General features: G+C 43.9%; 2 protein-coding genes across 2 annotated transcripts; both read right to left on the bottom strand.

The window, feature by feature from the left end:
- Positions 1-292: 292 nt before the first annotated feature.
- Positions 293-2100, bottom strand: bola1 (bolA family member 1). The gene is made up of 2 exons (XM_053433531.1): positions 2053-2100; positions 293-909 (listed from the first exon to the last, which is right to left on the bottom strand). The coding sequence occupies exon 2, from the start codon at positions 883-885 to the stop codon at positions 433-435; it is 453 nt and encodes a 150-aa protein (XP_053289506.1). The 5' UTR covers positions 886-909; positions 2053-2100; the 3' UTR covers positions 293-432.
- Positions 2101-6552: 4452 nt separating this feature from the next.
- Positions 6553-23828, bottom strand: sv2a (synaptic vesicle glycoprotein 2A). The gene is made up of 12 exons (XM_053433530.1): positions 23222-23828; positions 17153-17333; positions 16012-16163; positions 14294-14427; positions 14105-14194; positions 13323-13430; positions 12134-12222; positions 11103-11267; positions 10534-10667; positions 8245-8451; positions 7414-7573; positions 6553-6736 (listed from the first exon to the last, which is right to left on the bottom strand). Exons 1-12 carry the CDS (start codon positions 23826-23828, stop codon positions 6553-6555), a joined length of 2211 nt encoding a protein of 736 aa, XP_053289505.1.
- Between the last annotated feature and the right edge of the window lie 2247 nt (positions 23829-26075).

Here is a 26075-nt window from a genome sequence, read left to right as displayed (position 1 = left end):
GAATGTGGAAATATGACCTTTGCCCTCTGACTTCTGGTTTGTGACACTAAACAGACAAATAGTTTTTCACTCACACTAACCACAGAACAATCTAAATGTCAGAGCTGTTTGGGCAATAGACTCATTCCTGTCAGTAATATTTGCCTTTTACTCCAAAAAGAAGTTTAGTGTAAGCACTGTAAGCGCAAGTTGCCATAAAGTCATAGTATTTACTTTAAGTGTTGTTGTTCTAGTTCATGTGGCACTTATTGATATTGCAAACTACCGCATAAATAAAATTGCAAACAAAATATTTACAATAAGTGTTCACACAATTTATTTAGCAATGAAACATGTGACTACCATTAAGACAAGAGGGGTGAATGCTAATCTATGTCCCCCTCTTACTGCATTCTTCACATTCAGCAAAGCGCTGCTTCACTGTCCAACACATCAGTCTCTTCCAGCCTTCAACTTCTCCTCCACCGTGTGATCCCCCCTGGATCCTCCCAGGCAGGGCGGACTCTTTGCCAGGTTGGGGTTACTTCCCCACTGCTCAGGGGTCTTTGTCTGTATGGCCAGTGCATGAACACAGTTACTCAACTCCTCCTTCAGGGCCTCATTGACCAGACGGTGGCGCTTTATCAGCGGCAGACCCTCGAACTGGGAGCTGACAACCAGCACACGGAAGTGGGATTCCGAGCCGGGGGGCACGGCGTGCATGTGGCTCTCATTGTGGACTTCTAGGTGGTCCGGCTGTAGTGCGTCGGTTAGTTTGGTTCTGATGGAGCTCTCAACGGGCCGGCTCGGGTCCGGGGCCATGTGTGGTCTGAAGTGGGCCAGAGGCCGGTGTAAGGCGAGACTGGTGGAGGCAGAGCGAGCACAGCGGAGGACACTGGGCAGCATCAAGAGGATGTGGCTAGAGACCACCTGAGAGAGGAAGATGAGAATAAATACTAGAGCTCCACCAATGAAGGTTGATACCGATATTAAGGAGTTAAAACATTTTCTATAGCAACAGATACATTTTATAAAAACAATGAATTGGCAAATTAAGTTTTCAAATGAAGGTCCCTCGTCCTTTAGACGTAGGTGGACTGCTGAGTCCTGACCTGAGGAGCTGGCTCTCCTGTGCTGTGCTCTGTGAAGGGGTTGTTTCCCCCATGTTCAGGTCTGTGCATCCCTCACTACATTCAACATCATTGCTCTGCTGGTTTCTGGGTGTTTCTGTCTTTGGGATGGACCAGTTTGTGCCTCGGTGAACTTTACTGGGATGTGAGTGTTTGTTGAAACTGCTCTGCACATACAGTATTTAGAAACCACACACGGTGCAATAACCAATCTCACACACTCCATACAGTTAAAGTTCGAGCACCTTTGAATATATTTAGTTTTTTGCTTTGCTTATTACTGCATATGACAAATACAACTTGAAATCAGTTTTTTAGATACTTCTGGAACATATCAGGTGCCATCTTGACCTTGTGGGCACAGCCTGCGCCTGATGGTGCAGGGTTCTGATGGTGCAGGGTTCTGATGGTGCAGGGATCTGATGGAGAGTGTATATTGATCTGTCTGTTTTCTATATAAACCTCAGTGTTATGTCATCCCTCACTGCACAGCCCAGGAAGGTCAGACCTCCACCATCGTCCATCCTCCCCAGTGAACCTGATGTTGTTGTGTGCTGTGGACTCACGAGCTGGAGCTGGTCAGCACCATCAGGCTCAGTCTGTTCCCACAAGGTCAGACACTGACCACAGCTGAATTAAACACACTGTCACACGTGCACACAAGTCGGTGACTAGACTTCAAGTCACGATAAAACCTCAGTTTTACCACATTTCGCTAAAAGTTACACAAACAGTGAAGCTAGGCTACAGCCAAGGGTTGTTTGCTAGCATTAGCAGTTAGCTTCCATGACAGAAACATGGCTAATATAAAAGCTAAAGGAGTCTTTACACCTCGCGACTCAACAAACCATTAAACACCAGTTCATGTTTGATTCTACAGCTTTAACAATAACAGGAGAAACAAGTTATTACTAAGGTACGAATGGATTTAAGATGCTTTTACCTGCGAGGAAGTCGGACGAGTCTGTGGACCGGATGCAGAACCCTCACCGGAAGTGGAGTGGATGGGATTTGTAGTTTTAAACACTAGAGTTTTGCAGCAGCAACTACAAACCTTAAAGTTTGTATTGTTGATTGATTTCAGCTACAAATGAACAGTTTAGTATAATTTTATACAGACTTTAGTTGTTAATCCGTTCATATTAATATGTGCACATTCATTTTATATTTCACTACTTCCTCTAGGTAAAAATGTTATAAAATATAAACTACCACTGTAATTTCATATTCGATCACAAATAAGAAAAGAAAAATGTAAAATGTCTGCAAAATTATTGACTTAATTACGTATTTGTTTGTTTGTTCTGACGTAGGCTTTTTAATATCTGTTATTTTAAAATAAAAATGGTTAGAGATTCTAAAATAAAATTGAGGATGACCATTACAATGACATTCACAAAATTCAAAATTCTGAAGCCTGTTATGTTGCTACGCTATTTACTGCAGGAGAAAAACATTATTTAAAATTCCTGTGTTTTCAATACTATTTGTATTGAAAAGGCAAATATGATATCAAGTTCCATTGTTTTCTATATTAAAAATAATAAGTATATTATACCTGTTGTTAGTGAAAAGGTAAAACTCAATTGCTTTTTTAAGGTAAATATTTACACACATACAAGACAAGAAATGACCAGGATTTGCTTGATAGATTTTTTTTCTTCCCATTTGTTTATTCTTCATGGTTCTTTGTTAATCATTGAGATTCCAAGGGGTCAGTTGCACAACAAAGTGCAAACCCCATCCAAAATCAACAATGAAGAAAATATAAGAAAAAAGTCTCACACACCTTTTTTTAAACAGAACTGGTGTCGTCACATTTAGGCTAACTATGGTCCATAACTGGTATGTCACATTGATGTATTTACTTATATTTCATTCTCATTTACAAAATGCACAAAATCAAAGACAACATACAGCATTGTTCATTTACACTTCCTTTTTTATAGCATTTTCTTTTGTATTTCGTGGTTCCACAAACGGTTTCTATACTCACAAACAGTCATCTACGGTTTCTACAGCACGATACAATGACAAAGGTGATAAATTGTTTTGTTACAGTTAATTAATGGCAATGCAATCTTATTGACAAAAGCCTCGGGATCCTGGGGTTGTTTTTTTCCAGAGTACACACGTTGAATGTCAGCTGTTTAGTCCATGTGTGATTATTGAATATTTGTGGACAAGGCCGGCAAGTAGTGACGTGCTCCAAGTCCCCAAAACAGCTTCGGAGGAGAGAATAAGAGACAAATATCCAAACACTTATTGCTTTGTTAACTTTTTGCACTCGCCATTGACTGCTGCCCAGGCAAACAGTTAATTATACAAAAAAGACCCTGTAACATAAGCTCAGATATGTACCTACGAGAGACCATCTTGACTTGGGCGGAGCCTGAACTGAGTCACTGAGACAGGATTAGCGTTGTTTTTAAACAGCTTTTCCATATTGAACGAAACACAACAGTTACCTTGACATCGTTGTTCTGAACTCTGTGGGTGATACAGGACAACACACAGAGAGTAGGACTGCCCTTTTCCCAGCTCATTGCTTTCCTATTTGTACAGTTAATGAGCATTAAATATATATATATACGACCGATGTGCTTTGAAGAGGGGATCTGGGCGAATTTAGTTTTTATAAACAAGAACATCTGGACTCTTAAAGACAAGTTTTCAGAGGAGTTGTGAAAAATAACAATAACAAGTCCAGCTGCTCTTGTCTCACACAAACGATAGTTGAAAACCTACAAAGACTGACTGTTTTACAGTATATTCCCAGGGGTCAGAAGATTTGAAGAGCTATCTTATTAGTTATAGTTATTTATTTTTTTATTCCTTTTTATTTACATATATTCATAGCTAGTACAGAGAACTGATGGTGTAATGTGTAAAACTCAGGCCATATATAAAATATTTGGCAATAATTCATGAGGTGGTGGAACTGATGGCACACTCATAGATAATGACTCTGATGTGAAATTTGAAATTAGACGGTGGGATGTCAGGGGCCGGTCATCAAAGCTCGAAGCACCTATGTTCACAACTGCACGTTCACGTTCACTAGAGATCGTCACTCGGTAGATTTTGGTCTTTGTGCTCTTGCTGAACCCTCGACGTGGTTCGTCTTTAAAAACCTCTCAGGATGTGTCCGGAAGAAAGAACAAGGCATGACAGCTGGGCCTTGAGCAAGGCATTCACAATTGTGCATGTACGACAGTGTACTCTTAGTGCAATGGGTTGTCTATTTGTTTTCAACTGTCTCGAGTCTATGTTATGGCTGCTATCCTACAAAATGGCAGTTTGGACAAAAACAGTTTAATTAATCGGACATTTCTGTGATTGTTTTTTTTTTCTTGTCTCTTTCGTTGCAATTGTGAACATATCACGCTTACTTGTGTAGATGGTTGGGGGGGTTATGTGGCGTTATTTTTTTACGCAGCCACTCTGTGCTGTTACCTGTGTGTTTGTGTGTGTGTGTTTGTGGGGGGTGGTAAATATATGACAATCAGCCCTTGGCAATGAGTTCTCAAGGTGATTCTCTCATGTTGTAGCTACATTTGTATTAAAAAAAAAAAGAAGCACAAGAAAACACAAGGTCCAAATTCATACCCTCATCATCGGAATAATTGATTTCCACTGCGATTAACCACGATTCAATGTGTTAATAATTAGGTTTTTACTTTGGATGCAGTATTTTCCAACAATTTCCATATTTTCTCCCCCCGCTGACACAGAGCGGCTCTAATCTTTAACCCTTGCATGTCCAGTATGTGGTCGCACCATGTTCGGTTGTCAGTATGAGACAGCTCTACTCGGCGTTCCATTAACCAGTAAAATAAAAAACAAGAACCCAGATTTGAAATTCTAAAAAGACACAGAAAAAATAAATTAACTAATAAATAGAATAAAAAAATCTCAATATTGCAGAGAGGTTCAATATTGCACTAAGAAGCACACTCACATCAATATAAACATTCAGTTCACACAAAGAATTAGATTTAGATCTTACACACTCACCACACGTTGGGCCGGCACTGAAACCACTCAAACTAAAGGTGTAGCTTTTCTGTGGAACTTGTTTTTAACGCTTTTTGATTGCTTTTATATATTTTTTCACTCTGATATGAACCTATCTTGTGCAGTGTGCTCTGAGGAGAGAGGGGTGAGATTCATTATGGCGTCACTGTCAGAATAAAAGCACGGTGCAGTCTCTTGTGGATCAGAAGTTGTATTGGAGATGTGAACCCAACGCAACATGTTCCAAGATGCTGTTAACATGTTGTTCTCTCAGTTTACATTACACACATACTTCCATGCAGAACACCCTCCAATAGACAAACACCCTCTGGGAGGAGAGGTACACAAAAAAAGGCATTTCTCACAAAGGGAAACACAATATGATGGGGGAAATGAGAGATTCTGAACATTTTCATCACATCAGGAAAAATGTTCATGACAGTCACTCTGGCTGATGGTTGTGCTTTAAGTGTGAATGTCAACAGAAAGCTTCACCTCTGTAATGAAATGGCAGAACACAGATTTGACTCAGCGAGGGGAAATGTGTTTGATCTCAATGACCTCATGACAAGAGACGTGATCTGAAACAATGTTGTAAAGGGAAAAACGGGGGGGGGGGGCCTCGACTTATCTCCCTATCGCACCCAAACAACCCTGGAATGTTCTAAAATCTATAAAATGGCAGTCTGTTCGCCGACACGAGACCCTCGGGCGACAGAGGATGAGGACGGGTCTTTGTTAAAGAGGAAACCGAGTGAGGTGGCGTCTTGGTTTTGGCCTCGTCAAGTCAAAAGTGCTTCAAATAAAAAAGGCATAAATGTCAAAACTTTTTGATTCTACGTCCACCAATGTCAAAGTACTGAAGATGTGAAAGGTAATTTGATGAATGGAGGTGAGAGAGAACTCTGCAACAATGGCTAGTAGTTGTCATTTTTATAAGTCTATTTGCATGGCTCATTATCAAGAGCCCCCATGACCTCACCTCCAACCCCAGCTGTGTGTACTTATATTGAGGTGGTGGGGGGGCGGGGGGGTTCAATCTAAAAGTACTGTTGTTTTCCACTGATATAAATGAATACACTCTAACCCAACACCATGTTTGCCTCATGTTTTCATCTGCAGGGATAATAAACTATTTGTCTCGAGGCTTATTCAGGCATTGTGATGGTTTGCCACAGCTGCACTTATCTTTATAACATGTAGGGGGCGCAAACCGAATAATCACCAATCCTAAGTATTTACAGTTCAGCAGATCTACTGTATGTCGCTCTCCTCTGCTCGTGCACGGACGTTATAATTATGGTGGAGGGGGGGGGGGGGTCTGAAGGTGGGATCTTGGAGGGGGGGCTCTTGAGCGGTTTCGTTTCACAGTGCGGCGAGAAACTCTTCGCCCCCCCCCTGGGAAAAGTTGCCGGAGCCACACTCACTATTGCAGCACCTGGCCCCGCGTCTCCGGTAGTTTGAGGGCCAGGAAGCTGCCGGCCGCCAGCGCCCCTGAGGCAAAGAGGATGGGCACCGCCTTGGTGATACCCACGAACGACGTGAAGATGCTGATGCCCAGCACGGCGGCTAATTTACAGAGGGCGTTGAGGAAGCCGAACGCTGTGCATCTGGAAGAAGAATGGAAGACAGATTAGTCTTTTGCTTTGTACCACACGTATATGGCCATTTTTTTTACATCAACTCTTGAGGTAAGACACAGATCTATCTGTGTTAACCACAGACTGTATATAAAGATGAACCACACGTCTTCACCTTCCTCCCACTGTCCAAACACAGAGCTGAAGTATCCAAAATATGAAAGCTGCCATTTTGCAGATATGAAGCCAGTTTGCTGATTTGGCTTCACTTTTGGGGAGTAGTCATGTCATTCAACCTTATATAGTCAGTGTACAGGCTGTGGCAACTATATGTAACCACTAGATGGAGCTACGTCTCCAAGTGAAAACAGAGGTGCATCACTAAAGATCCTGCTTTGGTTGGATTTTTTTATGCTCCACATAAATAACCATTTAAAATGTCTCATGTAAGGCTACATTTCAATAAATGGGATTTAAAAACTCTGCTATTTAAGGGGGGAAGAGCACATCCTGGTTCATCCATAAGGTGGCAACAAGCCCGCTCCATGTTTGACATCACAATGGCCCCACAAATATTCATCCATCCCCGCAAGCCGGCCAATGACAGTGGGGTAACTCTGGTGATATCATGTAACACGTCACTCGGCACCAGCTGCCGTGTCTTCACCGTGTCAAGGAGATTTCGGGGGCATGCCTCAACTGCCTACCTCTTGTCAGAGGGGTAGAGCTCCACAGTCAGCACGTCCAGGGCGTTCCAGGAGGCGATGCTGATTCCCCCGAACAGGCAGAGCAGAGCAATCATGGCCGACTCGCTGTTGCCAAAGGACAGGAAGAAACAGCTGATGCAAGATATCACGCTGGAGCCCGCTGTGGATAGAAGGAGGGGGGGTGTTGAAAAAGGGTGATGGATGAAGACAAGGAGGAGATTATGCACACTTGACAATCAGGTGTTTTTCACATTTCTACAGATGGAGCATTCAAGACTGTGCAATAAAAAGGGTGAATTAGGTGCTTTGTGGAGATTATGCAGAAAAATGTAATATCTTTGTTTCCTAGAGCAAGAATGAACAATCCTCTCAACTGCAAAATTGCAACTTTTATCAAGAGTCTAATATATATTTAAAAAACAGGCATTTGAATTGACGACAAATCCTTAAAGCAGATATTAAACTATATAATGATAAACTGAGGATGAAGCTGTGAGGCAGAAATTAGGTTTGATTTGATAGATCCTGCAAACAGAGGGTAGCAGCCTCCTTTCTGAATCCTCTATACGTCATTTAACTCTGTGCATGTGTGTCTGCATGTGTAAGAAAAGAGCTTTACTGGCTTAAGCTTATTTATTATATCTCACACGGGATTTTGATTTTATTTTAATAGCCAAATGGTGAGTGGGTCGTACGTTAGCGTTTTCATACCTGCTGTTATTTGAAATAGTAAAATGCCCCAGGCTGTAATTAAAGGTCGCTGATTAACAGACTTCACCTCCCTCTTCCCGTTCTGATTGACGTGCCCCCCCCCCCCTGCGTCCACATTACCTAACATCCTCAGTCGTCCAATCTTGTCCATGAGCAGCGCGGAGACAATGTTCCCTGGCAGCACGGCCAAGGTGCCCAGGAAGCTGACGAAGTAAACCATGTAGGCGTTGTTGTCGTCGCTGACGTCGCTGAGCAGGCAGCCCTCCTTGTTGTGCAGGAACGTGCTGTTGAGGAGTTTGCAGTTGACCAACCGGTACTTGAAGAGATCTGGTGAGAGGGGAGGAGAGGGGAGGAGGTGCAGAGGAGGGGAGAACAGAACGGGAGCAGGGTTAAAGGGGGTTGATCCGTGGATATGTTGCCAGGATGAGGAAGTTCACGTCTTGTTCGAGCAAAGGTTAGAAACTTTACAGTTGATTCTTGAAACACGGACTCATCAACTTTAAATAAGGCCATGTCTGCGATTCTGTGTGTCATGAACTCTCCTTCACAGGGTAAGAACAGCAGAGAGGAGGAGAAGGAGGAGCAGAAGAAGAGCAGGAGGTCCAACCCTCTCTGTGCCAGGACCTGAGAGTCACAGCGAGGTGCAGAGAGGTGTTCTCCTCCTCTGGTTCCCTTTGCTCAGTCTCATTATTGAAACAAACCCAATCAGCTCCTACTCTCTTTACATGAAACAGCTGTTTTAATTTATATAATCCTGTTGTTCAGAATCTAAAACATTGATTATTTCCCAAATTTCATAAAACTTGCCAACTCACTCATTCCGGGAAAGGTAATTTTGTACATGGTCTGTATTCATAAAGCAGTTTCATTCAAAACTCTTTACAGTACAATTTTGCAATTTACCCATTAACACATATTCATACTGTGCATTCATGTGCCGCAGTTTCTCTAACACACATCCGTCAGGGTCAGCTTCTGGTTCAGTATCTTGCCCAAGGACACTTTGGCACTGGGGGAGACTGGGATCGAACCGCAGACCTTCTGATTAGTGGACAACCCTCTTTACAGAGCCTCAGGTCAATACGAATTGTTGCTTCTTGTAGAAACATTAGTCTAGAATATGTAAATAACAGTTCCTTCAGCCTCTGGATCAGAATATGAATATGAACTAACATGTGGTTAATTCCCATCGTGCCACACAGGGATAATAAGGTCCGCCATGGCAACCATCACTCAGTGTTTAATTCTGAACAGAATGAGCCGACAGTGAAATGAGGAACCTCCTGCTCGGCCCTGATAGCAGCGCTGAGTGATTGTTCGACGTGTGTAAAGACACAACTAACAAAGCAAAGAGGAACGTTTTGTGTTTGTGTGTGTGCAGCTGCAGAGTCTATAGAGACCAGTGTCCTTTTTCTTAAAATGTAACGTCCTCATCAGGCCTTCTGCTGGTGACACACACAAAGCTACACAAACTAAAATAATCAATTGATAAATTCATTCTGGTTTGCTAGGAGACGTTGAAGTTCTCCAATGCTGCATCGGGTGTAGAACCATCCAGTCAGTGGAGGAGGAGGAGGAGGAGGAGGAGGAGGGTGGAGGTGGTTTTAATGGACGAGGATCATTTGTACAGAGATGACGACACGTCACTGAACTCACAACACAAAGAGTGAAACTGTGCCAATCGGTCCACTTATTCATACAGAGATATTCAAAAGATCTATAAATAGCAATGAGAGAGAAGAAGGGCAGAGAGGAGGGATGAGATCAAATCCACTTCAAAACAGCTTTCAAATATTTTTCAATTACAAGAAACAAGGTTTACTGACATGTTTCATGCATTTTAAGCAAGTGAGGAAACAATTTGTCAGCTTCAGTCCTTCAGCCAGATGTTTCTCTTCCCTGACTTCCACTGTTTGTTCGGTTCCAGCTGTTTGAACTGTACAACACCCCCCCCCCCCCCCCCCCCCCACAGCACAACCTCCACTCATACACACAACAGAGACCTCACTGATTTCACATCTCCTCCTTCACGGTTTTACTTTATTTGTGTCTCTGCCTGGTAGAGACAAATAAAACTTCTCCAGTTGTTGTTTATGAGATTCTTGTTTTCATCCTTTCTTGAACAGATTGTAACCAATCATTCAATCAATCAATCAATCAATCAATCAATCCATCCATCAATCCATCAATCCATCAATCAACCAATCAATCAATCAATACTTATTCTTTTAACATACAATATGTAAATTCATCCTCTAGGGGTCATGGAAGGTGTGGTCTTCACCCCCTTTGCCAAAGAAAACCAACCTGACATGACTCAAGCTCACTTTACGCAGCAAACTGCAATAAATAATCCTGAAAAGTTTGAGTGTGTGTGTGTGTCTGTGTGTGTCTGTGTGTGTGTCCTACCTGTGTTGTAGAAGAGGGTGGCAATGAAGGTGCAGTTCTTGAAGAAGGTGTTGCTGGAGGTGATGTCCTCAAAGTAACACTCCTCAAACAGCGAGTCCTCAAACACCATGGACCTCATTTTCAGGTTCATGAACCTGCACACCATTAAAGACAGGGACGGAGGAATGAAGACAAAGAAGGGATTTGAAGAGAGAGAGAAATAAAGGTTTTTGAGTTGCAGGGATATTAAACCATTAGACTGTCAGATATTCTATTACCATAATGTTTGAATTTTAACAACACAAAGAGGCAGCGTTTGGGCTGAAGGTCAGAGGAAGCATCAAACAGGGGCTTGTTAAACATGAACAGCTCTGCAGAGCTTTCATTCAATCAAAGCAAAGTGCAGGAAGAAATATTTTTGAAGCCTTATTCATATTTTCATCTGATTTGTTGTCATTTACCACAAAGTATTTGCATATTGGGAATAAATTCATGCATTAAGTACTGGAACGGTAGAAAATATGAGAATCATCAACATATCCTTGAAGTAATGAGTTTGGCTTCACGTGAACGGGGGGGGTTCAGCTCACTTGTCATTGAAGTACTCTCCCTGGCGGTGGATCTGGTTCTCCAGGGTGAAGTTAAAGGTCACGTGTTCCACTTTCTCCTTGGCGAAAACCTTGGTGCGGGACCCGTACTCCTGCTTCTGCAGGTACTTGATCATGTCGGGGAACCACACTGTCAGACCGTAGTAGCTAGAGGAGGAAGAGGAGGAAGAGGAGGAGGAGGAGGAGAGAGAGAGAGAGTTATTACTTCTGTCACAAAAAGACAAACCCCGCGGTAAATGTCCTGTCGAGAACAGATGACGTGTCCGTTGTAGAGGCAGAGGAGCAGTGTTACTATGGACATGAATAATCCAGTATCACTGAAATATTTACACTATGTCTTTGCCCTTTGGGTTTAATCCATAGACTGTTTATTAAGTGTTGTGATCACCCCCTGGTGGTCTGCTGCAGTATAGGCCATAAACCTCCTCCATGTTACTAGATGGGACATGGACCAAACTAAAAAGTATACGTCAAATAACCTTTTTCTCAAAGATGGGTTCTCTCATTTTAGGTCGTTCTTATCACACTGATGTTTGTTCTTGTATTATAATAATATATTAACAAAGTAATAGAGTATCTCTTATTAGCTCTATGACTAAGTAAAGTATCTAAATACTCCGCTCACTACTGGAAGTTTTTTAAGCTTAAATCTTATATTTTATTCTGTCCTGCAAAAAATGACACTTGTGCATCAACTGCAGCGTCTGTAAAAACAAAGCATAAAGCTTTTCACTAGTGTTAGTTTGTATTAAAGAATCTGATAAAAGCAGTTTGCAGTAAGTGTCTCCATCTAGAATCATGAGCCTGATATGTGTGCTGCCTGGTTTTGTAGCCTGAGTTCTGTGCTACATGTCAAACCAACACACAACAACACGGAGCTGCAGACCTCCTCTCACACCAGCTCTTTTCAGATGCAGCACAGTAACACGCACTGGCTGCTGCTGGTGAAGTGTGAGTCACAAACTGACCCAGAAAAACCTGCAGTGGTGCATGATGATTCAACTGGATCCTACCTGAAGGACATGGAGAACCACACGGCCATCATCATGAAGGTGGTGCGGCGATACTCCGGGGAGAAAATAGTCAGGAAATTACTCCACACCTGAAAGACAACACAGACACGTAGAAAAATAAAATATATATAAGCAAACATACTGCACATGTTTCTCTGGAAACAAACTTCACTTCATCTGCTGCAAAAGAATAAACACAATGTCCCAGAATCCCTTTCCAGACGTAGAATCAACAAACAGAGACGGACAAGGAAGCACAAACACGTCCCACAAACATCCACAGAGACACAAGTCACACAAACAGAGTCTGAGTTCAAATGTAGTTTATACTTTCACTGCAGGAACATAAAACATTATATCTAACCTTTGAATATTATAGATAAAAGCCTCCATTGATTATGAAATCCATCTGTGGACATTGGTGTCGATTGGTGGACAGTTACATTCCCAGTGCACATGATGACTCAGCCTGTTTGAAAGGTATTCAATTTATATTTTGTGGAATAAGAATATTAACACCTCTCTCAGGACACAGGAGTTTGCCTATTGCTCTGTTCAAAGTTTTAAAAAAACATGCACCACCGACATTAAATCATTTATATCTTCTTTCATGTTGGTTTAATCTAAACACCCAGAGCTGTAAATGTGAGAATATTTTAAATGAATCTATTGTATGATTATCTTTGCTCAGCTTTGTTTTTCCATGTTTTCACTGTAATCGGTTGTGTGTTCTGCAAACGTTGAGCGTCACCGGAGCTAAGAGTCAATTTCCTTGTATCCACAAACGTATTTGGTTAATAAAGCAGATTCTCATTGTGATGCTCAGACTGTTTGTCTCTGCTGGTGACTGGAGGTGACTGGAGTCTCTGCTGATCACCTGCAGCCCCACAGAGATGTTAAGGCTCCTGGAGGCCACTGGGATTGCCTCCAGGGAACGGGTCCAGCTTGGTTTTGTCGCTCTGCTCATGTGCAGATAAAACAAATGAGATGTGAGCTTCAGATGAGCTGGAAGGCGAAATTCTGGATGGAGCCAGGAGAACTGTTTCCTCCTCTTGTTTCATATTCAGACCACACACAAGAAAGCATCATATCTGGCTCCTTGTTTACAAGTCTATCTTCTACCTTTGACAAACTCTTAAATATCTACATGATCAGTGAAGAGAAAGAAAAAACTGCAAGTTCTCATCACCTGATGGAAAAGTGAGGTGAGCTTCATCCTCCACTTCTGGTGCCAGGCAGCACTGTCGCCCAGTTCCACCAGCTCATCCATCTGCTTCACAGTTTTGATGGTGGTCACCTGATGGGAAAAGCACCAGCATTCATTCATCTTCAGATTTAAAAATACACCAGTTTAAGAGATTAATTATGAATCTAGTATAGTTTAAAAACATTAGTAACTGTAATATGTTTGTTTAAACCAATTAATAGTTTCATCTACCGAACGTCTTTTATTATAATTCTCATTTATAGGGGTTTTGACTTCAAGCGACTATTGCATTGACTTTTAATAATTTGAACGTAGTGTCATATGCCATTTTATCTTTATATATTTTAATAATGTAAGATATGCAGATATTCATAGTTTTTCTATTCACATTTACTCAATTCACAAGGTAATTTAAATTATTTCACAGCTTTAAAATGTGCTCAATAAATTAGTGTTTCCCCAAAAAACATCTAGAACATCATAGTTTAAAGAGTCGTAGTAGTAGTAGTTTAGTAAGACGAACTCTTATGTCCTCATATTTAATTTAAGTATTAATATATAACTCTTTATTCATTAAAAACATTACGAGATTACAGTAGCTTAGCTTATCGATATGCTAATTTATGCAGCACAGAACCTGCTGCACTGCTGCATACGCCTGCAGAGAAACACGTGCACAGTGAGAAGACATTTATTCTTTCATTCAGACAACGACGCTGCTTTTGTAATACATTTATATATATACATGTGTGAGCGTGACTTACAGAGAAGACCCTCTCCGGGTAGCCTTTGGCCCTCATGTTGGTGTCGTGCACCTGCTTCAGGATCATCCACGCCTCATCGTGTTTCCCGTTCTGCAGCGTAAACACAAACATCATGCATGAGATGAAGCCTGGGTTGTATGTCTGTTATGGGTTTTGAACATCCAGACGAGGTCCGAGAGGCGGACTGACCTCCAGGAAGAAGCGGGGGCTCTCCGGCATGGTGGTGAGGGCACAGATGGCCGTCACAGAGGGGAAGGCACACACCAGCACAAAGACACGCCAGCTGTGGAACTGGTAGGCCGAGCCCATCTGGAAGCTCCAGCCTGCACGAGAGAGAGAGAGAGAGAGAGAGAGAGAGAGAGAGAGAGAGAGAGAGAGAGGGACGAGTGGTCAGAGTAAACAAGATGCAGCTGCAACACTTGAATTCTGTGCACACGCAGCTTCCTCTATATTCACACTGTTGTGTTCTGATTCTATGCATTGGATTTCAGCTGCCGTTATCATCAACACGCTTCATTCTGCCTGATGGACAAACTGCCTCCCTTTTATATTTTCTCTTCTATGCAACGAGACTAATCCATAAACAACTAAATCTCATTTCTTTCAGCACATGTGAAAATAGAGATATCATTGTTGTTGAAATTAATGTAGCTGCATTGTACAGAATGTGTGCGTTATTAAAATTCTGGGAGTGTGCTCGCCACCAGCGGGAGTTAATGAAACAGAACATTCAGAAAATGTTCAGCCTCAGTTGGTCTTTGCAAAGACATTTAAGTATTTATAATTACTTCCTCTTCAAATGTTCTTTCCCTGATATAAGATTCTTATTGACAATGTACGAGATTTTAAGGTAAAAAATGACTTTGACACGTTTCATGAGTTCTGAACAGTTGCCATCTGTTTTTAAAACAGTTTTTTTATGATTATCAAGTCTGCACAAGCAGATAAAGGATTTATAAAACATTACACATCACAATATGTGGCGGCAGTTGTTATTTTAGTATATTAATGTGGTAAAGGCACTTTTGAGTACATTACAAAGTGTCATGAATAATTTACTTCTTATGAATAAAACTAGAATGACCACCCTGCAGTTTTAAGCCTCCAGGAACCACAGAGTTTCTCTCCCTCCTGGTGTTCCTGACAAACTGTATTCACAATAAAATGAGTTTAATCTTATAGTCCAAGTGAAAACTGGTCCAAATGTGAAGAAATTCCCAGAAGGCAGTTTTATTGAGATCAAGACTTCAGATCAAGAAGCTAAAAACATGTTAAAAAGGGTTTTGTGGGGTCACACAGACCTTAACCTTGGACCTTTGACCTCCAAACTGTAATCAGTTCATCATTCATGAAAGTTTCTACCAAATGTGTATGTATGTACGATCAAGAATGTAGAAAACGATAATCATGCAGCTGCTCTTTGTTTCTCTTTGGATTAAAGTGTCTGCTACATGCATAGATGTAAATGTGACATGAGGAAGATCAGGCCAAATCCCCCCCCCCTCCTCCTCCTCCTCCTCCTCTCTTCTGCCGCTGGTGAAAACATTTTGACTATTATCAGATTCCTCACGCAAAGCAAGAACGGCAATTAACTTATCACTGTGCCTGACGGTCTCTACTGGTCTTCTGCAGACGGAGGGAAACCACTGATCAAATGATTGCACCTAACATTGTTCAGGAAGCTGCTGGAAGCTGGAGGAAACCAGAGGGAATTTAATCCACTCTCTTTTTTCAACCCACTTAAACACCCGGGGATATCTCTGCATCCTCGTTTGAAAAGCACTAACTTCATTTTCTCATTAGAAAAAACGCAACAGCTTCTTAGATTCACGTTACTCATGATGGAAAATGAAAGTCCATGTAATTAGGACGTTCAGCTAACTGACACAACTGTTGGCTTCTCTCACCGTAGTGGGGGATGATGGCCCAGGCCATGGCGGAGGCGTAGATGCCGCCGATCATCCAGAACATGCAGAGCCAGCTCAGGTGCTCTCCTCTCTTCTCCTGGGCCAGGAACTCAGAGTAGTAGGAAAACACGATGGGGATGGAGCCTCCGATGCTGTGGAGCAAACAGGGAGGACGGGGGTGTGCAGGGAGAGAGGATTAGAAGAGGAACAGGGGATGGGATCCACGTGGAGAGGAGGGAAAAGGAGCAGGAGATAAGGAAGAAGAAGACGGTGGTAATTTAAAAAAGGACGCAAACAGTAATGAGATGATACAAAGGGAAGGATGAAGAAAGAGCAGAGAGCTGAGAAAACAGATTAAATTGAGAGAAAGAGATTTCAGCAGCAGGAGCGAGTGTGAGAGACGGAGAATTTAGCAGCTTCGCACCTGATTAAACATTAAGATTAAAGCTTTAAAAGCCACTGATAACAGTCCATCTCTACGGCCTGTGTGCGTGTTCCATTACAACTGGTCACAATCTGATGGGAACACGTTCAGATTCAAACCCCTGCACTGATACAGGGTCAGTGATTGTTAAAACCCGTTTGGAAAAGTCTAAAGTTCACTTCCACTATGGATAAGTGAGTATTTCACCAAAGACTGTCGGTGCTATTTTCTAATCGTGGAAGGCTGGACTTCTTTTCTGAAGGTGACACCATAGACCTGTTTATAAAGATGGACGCTGTTGCTTCACTTCCTCACAATATCCCAAATTTAAGCAAAAATATCCCAGATACAAATGCTGCCATCTTACTCATTTGGAGCTTGACATTATTCTATTTGACGTATTCTTTGACTTTTTAGTTTGTTCCATGTCCCAACCATGGGGGGGGGGCATGTGGGGTTTAGGACCTGTACTGCAACCAGCCACCAGATGGCAGTTGAGATGCTTAGGCTTCACTTTAGGGGACCGGTAATGTCGTCCATATTTAAATACAGTCCAGGGGTGAGCGCTGTTACACCTGAGGATTATGGGTAGTGTAGTCCTTCTCCTTGACATTGCTGTTGAGCTCTATACATGCACCATATCAGTATCTGTCCTCCTCTGCCCTGCTTGTCAAGCTGCTGCTGCTGCGTCTGTCTCTGACTCATCGGCCTCCTTACCCCACACCGGAGAGCAGACGGCAGAAGAGGAAGGAGGTGTAGCCCTGGACGAAGGACGAGAAGAAGGCAAACACGCTGTTGATGGAGAGGGAGATGAGGAGCGTCTGCCGTCGGCCGATCCGGTCGGCGAGGCCTCCCCACACGAAAGCCCCGACCATCATCCCCAGGTAAACAATCAGACCTGGAGGGAAGAGGGAGGGAGAGAGAGAGAGGGGGGAGGGTTGTTGTTTATAACGAGGATAATGAGGAGGGGAAGAAAGACAGAGGGCAGGTTGATAAGTTCTTGTTCATCAGAAAACTCATTGATATTACTTCCAGTCCTCATTTCCATTCTCATTAGACGTCCAATGCCCAGTGAATTAGCTCATTTGGCAGCTTTACTGGATTAGACCAGGATTTTGCATAAAACACAAAAAAAAGAGGGAAACCCAGTTTAGCATCAGAATCTAAAGTGTGAACCAAAGATCAGAGAACGTTATTTTCTCTTGGAAAAACACAAGAGAAACCATTTGGGCTTTAGAAGAAGTTCAATTAAAGAATAAAACAGAAAACCTACTGTTAGATTTTAGAAGCGATTCAAAAGAAACATTCTGTTCATATTAAAGGTTCATGATGTTCATTTGGGTTATTACTTGAAAAGGGTCACACGCAGAACTTTCTGTCCATTGCTGCTGCTCCTCTTTTCAGCCTCTGTCTGAAACACTTGGTTTTAGCTCCCGTATCTTTAAGCTCCCCCCCCCCCCCCGACCGACCACTTCTGTCCCCTCTTGAGATTCAAGGCGCCAACATGACTCACACCCTGTGAGCTTTTTCAATTGGCCTGTTTCTCTTCCTCTGCCACAGCGACAGTGCTCACACACACACACACGCACACAAAAACACACACACACACACACACAGCCGTATTGACATCCTGTCAACAGGCTTCACGCCGCCCGAGCCGGGTTATTGGTGAGATCTCTCCGGAGGACTAGGGAGGACAGGGGCCGGTGGCTCGGCTTGACATCTGCGTTTAAATCGTGTTGCCACCCAGCGTGTCCCATGAACCCTGCTCCACCTGCTCCACCTGCTCCACCCGGATCAGACCATCAACACGACGCCCACTTTTTCACAGCGGATGAGTAAATACTGTTAAATCATTTGAAGAGACAGCATCTGAAGCAATTATGGATAAAAAGCCCTAAAAGTCCGACAGATAAATCCCAGTGGAGTCGGTGGTGCAGGGAAACAGAGGAGGAAGCCCACACAGGCTGTGAACAGTCGTTCATCACACAGTGCAAGAGGCACACTGCTGGAACCAGTAGGTCGGACACACACTTAGCTCATCCCCTCCCTCATCAGCTGTATTGATGAGGGAGATAAAGACGAGGCTCGCTGTGAGGATTGATGGAATAGTGGGAAAAGCTAATTCCTTATCTGTGAGATGAATAACACCGTGGGGTGTGTGGTTTGATTGTGTGTGTGTGTTTGTGTGTGTTTGTGTCTCATTCTATGTAAACACTGCAGTGAATTGGGGAAGAAGGTGACTTTCACTTTCATTGTTTGATTGACGGCCGGGGATTCTTGTGTGCATATGGTGCCAATTTGCTTTTGATTGTGTGTGTGTGTGTTTTTTTTTGTGTGAGTGTGTGTGTGTGTGTGTGTGTGTGTGTGTGTGTGTCTCTGGCCCGGCACAGACACAGCTGGGAGCTTCTCCCTCTGACAATAAGAGCTGTAACAATGAGGCAGAGATGATAACTGGGTTCAATAGCCTGACGCCGCAATGCAGCAGCTTCTCCGTGGACAGACGAGCTCGTGACCAGGATTTGTCACATGAAGGCGTCGCTTCAAATTTAAAGCTGAAGGAGTTTTCTGACATTGACAGAAACGTGTGAAGCTGTCTAACATAATGGACCCAGCTTAGACCACTACGTGCCCATCGATCCAGCGTAAAGGTTCTGTAACATGTCTGTATCAGCTCAGTCTGAACCAGAGGTAAAGTTTAAACTCCTACAGCCCACAGCATTTTTTAGGTTCACTCTCTCCGCTCTCATCATTTCAAGCCAAATCAGGAACTTGTGGATTTATAGGAAACAAAGATTGTTGGTTCATTATAAAGCCGTCGTGTGCCAGAGGATGTCTGTCACCTCGGATTGTGATCTAATCGGAGCTCAGTGTGTTGTATTATTATTAAAAGACACACTTCATATTCGGGGAAAGAGAGAAAAGGAGTAAAAACTGTCTTGAAAAGGCCGCATGTCGATGCTGTGGTGAGGGCAGGAAAATCCCATTTGACATTCAAGGAAGGTTACCACCACTGCTACAGCTCGAAAACCAGCTTCAAACCAGTTTATGTCACATCTCACATTTTTCCTGTTTTCAATTTGTTGAAATCAGCAGCTTGGAGATTCCGAGGCCATTACAAGTTTAGATAGTGACACACATTCTGGAGACAATGATTCTGCTTATTCTATAAAACTAAAAATATTAATCTGCCAATTGTTGCCTCATGATTTATTTATCTGGATATTTATCTGGAAACTCAGCTTGTACATTTTGTACAGTTAAATCATTTTCATTGAGTTTTAATGTTATTCCAATGTTTTTCTTTATGAGTTGTTTATCAGCTTCAAGATCTTTTGTTTAATATTTATTTGCGCCGACTTACACTGAGTAAAATCTTGTATTTTGCATCATCACAATCATGTACTATGCTTGTTCCATTCTTCGTCTTGCTGACAGACTAAATATGAGATTTATAAATGACAGACGAGCAGGACGACTGGTTTGAGGAAAGGCAGAGAGGAGAAGCAGGAGTGTGCTGACAGCTGGGGATCTCGTCTCTCTGGAGAGAAAATGGAGGAGGGGGGTGGAGAGAGAGAGAGAGAGAGAGAGAGAGAGAGAGAGAGAGAGAGAGAGAGAGAGAGAGAAAAAAGAGAGAGAGAGAGAGAGAGAGAGCACAAAAAAGGAAAGAGGAGGAAGGGGATTGGACGACGGTGCGCCGTGACAGAACTCCCAAAGGCTCCAGGGTTGTGTATGTGTGTGGTGCATGTGTTGTTGAACACAGAGAGGGGAAAAAAGATTGTGTCACTGTAATGTGTGTGTCTGTGCGTGTGTGTGCTTGTGTGTGTGTGTGTGTGTGTGAAGGAGGGGGCAGGGCAGGGGCCACTATTAATAGCCAGTTTTTCCCCTTTCTGCCAGAGTGCACTGGGCTTTCTGAGCCGGGGGCCGAGGCTCGTCAGCACTGGAGGAGAACACGGTTTCTCATCAGCTGAATTCAGACACACACAAACACACACACACACACTTCATCCTGCTCACTACTTAGAGCACAGTCTTCTCTCAGCAAGACAGAGGAACGATAATTGTTTTTAAAGTCTCAACAGCCGATAAACGACCTTCAGCTCAATAACACAGCTCTGATTGGTGGAAATCACTCTTGAATTGAGCTGCTTGTTTGAAATGTTACCTGCATCCACATGAAGCAAACCAATCCTCCTTCACAATAAAACTTTAAAATCTTTTGATATTGTTTTGATGGAGTGACCCCTTGAGGCTGAAGCTACTGCTGCTTTAAAGGATAAGCGTAGATGAAGTTATTATTTTACATTTAACAATATAACAGGGATTCATTGTTCACTGCAGCTCATTGGCTGATATCTTTTCCAGATGATAGCTGAATATTCACACTGTGGTGGAGTACGAACGATGTGTAACAAATTCCTTTGCTATAAATAGGTAGTTGTATGGAACCGGCTGCAGCCTGTGTTGTCTGCCAGCATCTCCCTCGGGAGTCGGGCCTCCCCCCCGTTCTCTCCTCACCCTTCTGTCTCCCTTCATCCTTCATCCTTCATCTCAGAGACTGATGTTATGTGCGTTAAAAGGCCAAAGAGGCATCATGATAGACAAAGGTTCCCTACAGCCTCGGGGAGGAATCGTGCACTAGCTTCTCAATAAATACAGGTTAAAGGTCACGTAGCCATGATGATTAGAGGTCGTGTAGTTTCCAACTCCTCTTGAAAACTGTATATTTAACAGAAGCAGGGCTGGAAATATACTGAATACACTCAATCTTATCTCCTTGACATTCAAGCTACTTGCTTATCCAGCACCTTTCCTACAGAAATCCACTTCCTGTGAAGCTGCTGCATGTGACAAACCCGTTTCCTCTTCATCAAGGACGAATCAACGACAACCCGTCTGTGCTGCTCTGCTGCTGAAAGCTTCTGCTGGAGGTTATTGTGCAAAAACACTTCACCACAGGCATCAGTGCTGTCATTTCAAATCCTCACTCTGGTTAACGTGCTGTGTGTTTCCTCTACTTGTTTGAGATGCTCGTGTTTCTGGACGATGAGATATTTAATGCTTTTTTTCCATTTGAGACTAAAGCTGCTAGTCTGTTACGTCCCGTGACCAATCACAACAGAGAGGAGTGGCTGACCAATCAGAGTAGACCTGACTTCATCAGCAGGGCGGCATTAAAGTGTTTCAGACAGAGGCTGAAAGAGGAGCTGCAGCAACCGACATTCTGAGGAGTGTTTTCTGAACATTAGAGCCTGGAAACATTTTCAAGTGATGACACAAATTCAAATAATGAACCTGAATATGATAAGAATATGTCAGAATATCATGCATACCAAACACACACACACACACACACTTCATGATTCCTGCCACAATGAGTCAAGTTAAAGTGGCCGACACACGCGAGTGAAGCAGGAGGAAGCTCTGTTCTGACTGTAGAGTGTGGGGGTGGGGTTGGGGGTGGGGTGGGGAAGAGGACACTAGGAACCATGGGATGCAGAGAGGCACGAGCAGAAGAGGCTCACTAGCATGAGTCAGGCGTGTTGCGTAACAGGGAGAGGGGGGAGGGAACCGAGGCTGGTCGTGTCTCCCTACTGGCTCCCCCCTGGCATGACACAAACCCAGTCAGAATGGGGGGGTCTACTGAGGTACTTATACTTTACTTAAAGAATCTTCAACACTTTTTACTTATGCTACATTGGATCCTAGAGAGAAATACTGGAGTTCTTGTTCCAAACATATTTATACATTTATCTGGCAGCTGCAGTGACCAGTTTATTTCGACCTCATGAAATATTTATGAAAACAAAATTGCTTTTCTCCCCTCGGTCCTTTTCCTTTCCTACGGCACCATATGAAAATCATGTGGCAGCAGCAGAAACCCAAGCTGGGTCTCACCTCAGCAGCCACATCCTGTGTCGGCCGGACAGACCTAAGACGTTCGGCTCTATATATTCAGTTCATGTCTGAAAGCAGCTTATACATTTAAATCATAGTATTTGGAGATCAGTTTTTTATCAACCTGTTTTTAGGTCGTGTAGATTTCACAAAAAGACATTTAGTCAGATAGTGAGATAAAAGGAATCTGCTACATTCTCCAAAACAGCTTTCAGCAACCCGCAGAGAATGGGGACGAGCTTTGCATGCTGGGAAACGATTCACATCAATGCTTGATGTCTATTTTCAACTGGAAGCTCCAGCGTCCTCTTAATGGAATATCTCAGTGTGACGGCACACAGCATTTTATCCACTGGAAAAACACAAACAACCTCTCTGTGTCTCTCTGTGGAGAAGAGTTTCCCTGCGTAGCTCCTGACATGTTTGCTTATAATATATTTGTACGTTCTTTACATAAATTAAACCCCATCAGCTTTCCCCCTTGCTCCAACATTTTGACAAACTCACAATCCCCTTCGCACCCAGACACACAAACAGTCCAGCGAGCAAACAGCTGAACTGAATCGGAGAACATTGTGTTTGGATTGGCTGCAGTTGGTTTGATTTAAAACGCTGCTGCTGCTCAGCGGCTGCACGGGCAGTTGAATCTTAAACGGCTGTAGTTCCTCAGCCAACTAGGCTGAAGAAAGGCAATTACTGCTGAGTAAGCTGCGAAGGTAACGGCCGAGATGAGACAGAGATAAAATGCAAAAGGGAACAATAAAGGCCCACTGGAGCCACTGGGATGAAAACAAACAGAGAGAACGCACAGAGAGCAGCGGATGAGTGAGTTTTTATGGTGTTGTTTGCTGTAGCTGGATGCAAGGGAGTAATGTCTGGAGATCTTACCCAGCATGCCCTTGTTCGGCTCAGATAGACACATGTCTACCTGAGCACTGGGCAGCACGAAGCCGACCACGAAGATCTCCACGCCATCTGCCATCAGAGCCAGCCCCAGGACGAAGTAGAGCGTCCACTGGAACCTCCCGTGGCCGCACTCCTGCAGGATGGTCTCGTACTGCTCCGCCAGCTCCTCCTGGTCTTTCCTCCGCTCGCTCTCGTAGGCCGCCCGATCCCTGAACTGCTGCTCCTGGGCGACCGTCGGCCCGTCCAAGCCGCCGGCCTTGCCCGACTCGGCCCTCGGGATGCCCTGGTACTCGCCCTCGTAGATCTCGTCATCCTCGTCGTGTCCTTCAGTGGAGTCACTGTGGCCTTCCTCGTCGTTGGCCCGGCTGTCGTTGCGGTAATGTCCGTCATCGTTGCCCGCCACGCCGGCGTAGTCGTCATCGTCTTCCTCCTCGAAGCGCTTATAGGAGCGCTTGGTGTACTCGTCGCCCATTTTGTCCACGCCGCGGCCCACCTTCTTGCCGACCTGCTTCTTGGCCACTTTGGCGATGTCCTTGGCGCCGCGGAGGAAGTCCGAGCGGCTGTCTCTGTAGCGCCCGTCGTCCTCCATCTTGGATGTGCTGCGGTGGCGGTCAGTTGCTGCTGAATCAGGAGGATCAGGAGCGGCCAAAGCACATGAGGGTGTGATGGGGATTTCTGTGAGCTGGTGAATTCAGCACCGCGGACAGCTCCCTGCTCCACTGCACTGTCTGAGCCTGAGGAGGAGCAGAGGAGAGAGAGAGAGAGAGAGTTAGAAGGATTCAAAACAACAACACTTCAATACTGAGGCCGCGAAGTCTCACACAAACACTTACACAAATTCAAAAGTGACAACACAACTGCAAACTACTTTTTTAAACCACAAAGAACGGCTCACTTGACCACAGACAGTAACTCTGACCATTTCATTCTCATCATACGTTGTCACTCATTCCATTGTAGTTATGTTAGTGTTGTGTGGCTTTTAAAGTTGTGCTGTGTTGGGCCAGAGCCCAGCGGGGGGCCGCCAGACACTGGAGCCGAGAGGAACAAAGGGTTGTTAAACTTTGGGCGGGAAACATCCTCCTGCAGGCTCAAGAATCTCCCCCTGGTGGTGGAAAAATGTCCTGGGGTTTTCCCAGAAGCCCCTGCTCAGTTCCAAGCCCCGCCCACTCAGATCCATTTCTGACACTCAATTGGCTTAAAGCCAGCATCATCCTATGACCAACTCCTCAAGGAGGAGGACCTCTCAGGTAGAACAAATCCACTGAGACCCCAAACATCGCGGCCATTTTACCCTGCTCTGAAGACAACACCAGGCCCCCTTCGGGGCCTCCCAGCTGATTTAGTTGCAAAAGGGGGCAACCAGAGTTATTTTCTTTCATTTCTTTCATTGTCTTTTATCTCAGTCGACGTTTTTATTTTCAAAAGGACTTTTGCTCTTTTAACTTGAAAAGACCAAACAGGAAATTGCACACGGAACAATCTCAGACTCAGTTCCACTTTCCCCACGGACTTTAGTTTCCTTTTCCCAACGATCTACAAACGGCTTCCACAGCCGTCCCCTGCAGAAGCGCGAGATTCATTCCGCTGAGGAGCACGAGCTCCACATCCCTGAAGAAGAAGGACGACGTTCATCTTGTCGAAGCAGCACGAGCAAATCCGCTGCTTGTCCGGTCCAGCGGCCGAAGACCGCTTGAGAGACCACGTGATTCACTGGCCCGACGCGCACGCACACCGCGAGGGTGGTACAGTAAGAGGCTTTATTGTCTGGGCAGATGTTAATCTAATACGTAGCGTATTGTTTTAATACTTGAATGTATTTGTTTTGTATGAGACCGCCGAGTCTCTAATGTTTAGCGGCGACTCGCCACTTCCGGTTTCCGGTTACGGCCTTGTGCCACAGTTTTTAAGCGCCGTGAGCAGCGTCTCCAGCTCATTGTGACCGTTTGAACAACTTTAAAGAGACTTTACCGGTCAAAGCTCAGCACACAACGCCACTTGGGTGCTGAGTGGTAAAGTAAATGTAACTTGTCTCTGACGGTGCTTTTAAGAGCTTTGCTCTCTCCTTGTATGCTCTCTCTCTCTCTCCTTCTAAACCGACCTATACATACATCCGATCTGTATTTAGAATACAGTTCATGTAACATAGTTAAATCTATATTCAGAGAGGCTGGACACATCTGGAAGCCATGCGGCCGAACGCCAAAGCAGAGACAAAGAATTCTCTTTGTCTGAAAATCCCTTGGTGTAATTCATGTGACGACCACCAGTGTGAGCTCCGGCCACATGGTGTCATTAACATAGACTCCATTTTGGATAACGCAAGTTAAACCACCATTTTGAATCTATTATTGCCACGCCTCCTCTCTCCCTCTCCTCCCATTCTGGCTCTAAATTCATAACGGCTCCGCCATCTTGTTTTGTAGTCAATCCGCCATTTTGAGAGTTTTTAGGCCTTGATTCCACGAATCATGATCGGCCGCCATCTTAGATGTGACGTCACCAAGTGACTGCGTCATCGCCACGCCCCCTTCTTTTTCTCTCTCTCTCTCTCGCTCTCTCACACACCCACACACACACACACACACGCACAGACACACATTGATAGACACAGACAGATACACACATAGATACACATAGATGAATACATGTGTTTTTCTAAATTGTGATAAGCGGCTGCTGTTGTTATCTTTGAAATATGGGAGTTTGTTAAAATGATGAATCATTAAATAACACTAACTTTATTTCACATGCATACACATAGACACACACACACAGAGAGACACTTTGACACAGACACACACACACACACCGAGACAGACATACATAGGTAGAC

Source organism: Pleuronectes platessa, chromosome 10 (assembly GCF_947347685.1).
Source record: "Pleuronectes platessa chromosome 10, fPlePla1.1, whole genome shotgun sequence".
In the NCBI taxonomy this organism is placed as follows: domain Eukaryota; kingdom Metazoa; phylum Chordata; class Actinopteri; order Pleuronectiformes; family Pleuronectidae; genus Pleuronectes; species Pleuronectes platessa.
This window is presented reverse-complemented; position numbering and strand designations above follow the sequence as displayed.

Bases quoted from the DNA above. Each gene is read 5' to 3' on its own strand.
- bola1 (XM_053433531.1), bottom strand. From the start codon at position 885: ATGCTGCCCAGTGTCCTCCGCTGTGCTCGCTCTGCCTCCACCAGTCTC.
- sv2a (XM_053433530.1), bottom strand. From the start codon at position 23,828: ATGGAGGACGACGGGCGCTACAGAGACAGCCGCTCGGACTTCCTCCGC. The intron at 11,268-12,133 runs GTAGGATCCAGT...TTCCTCCTCTAG, and splicing joins TGGTTCTCCATGTCCTTCAG to CTACTACGGTCTGACAGTGT. The intron at 7,574-8,244 runs GTAATGTGGACG...TTCTATCCACAG, and splicing joins TGGACGACTGAGGATGTTAG to CGGGCTCCAGCGTGATATCT.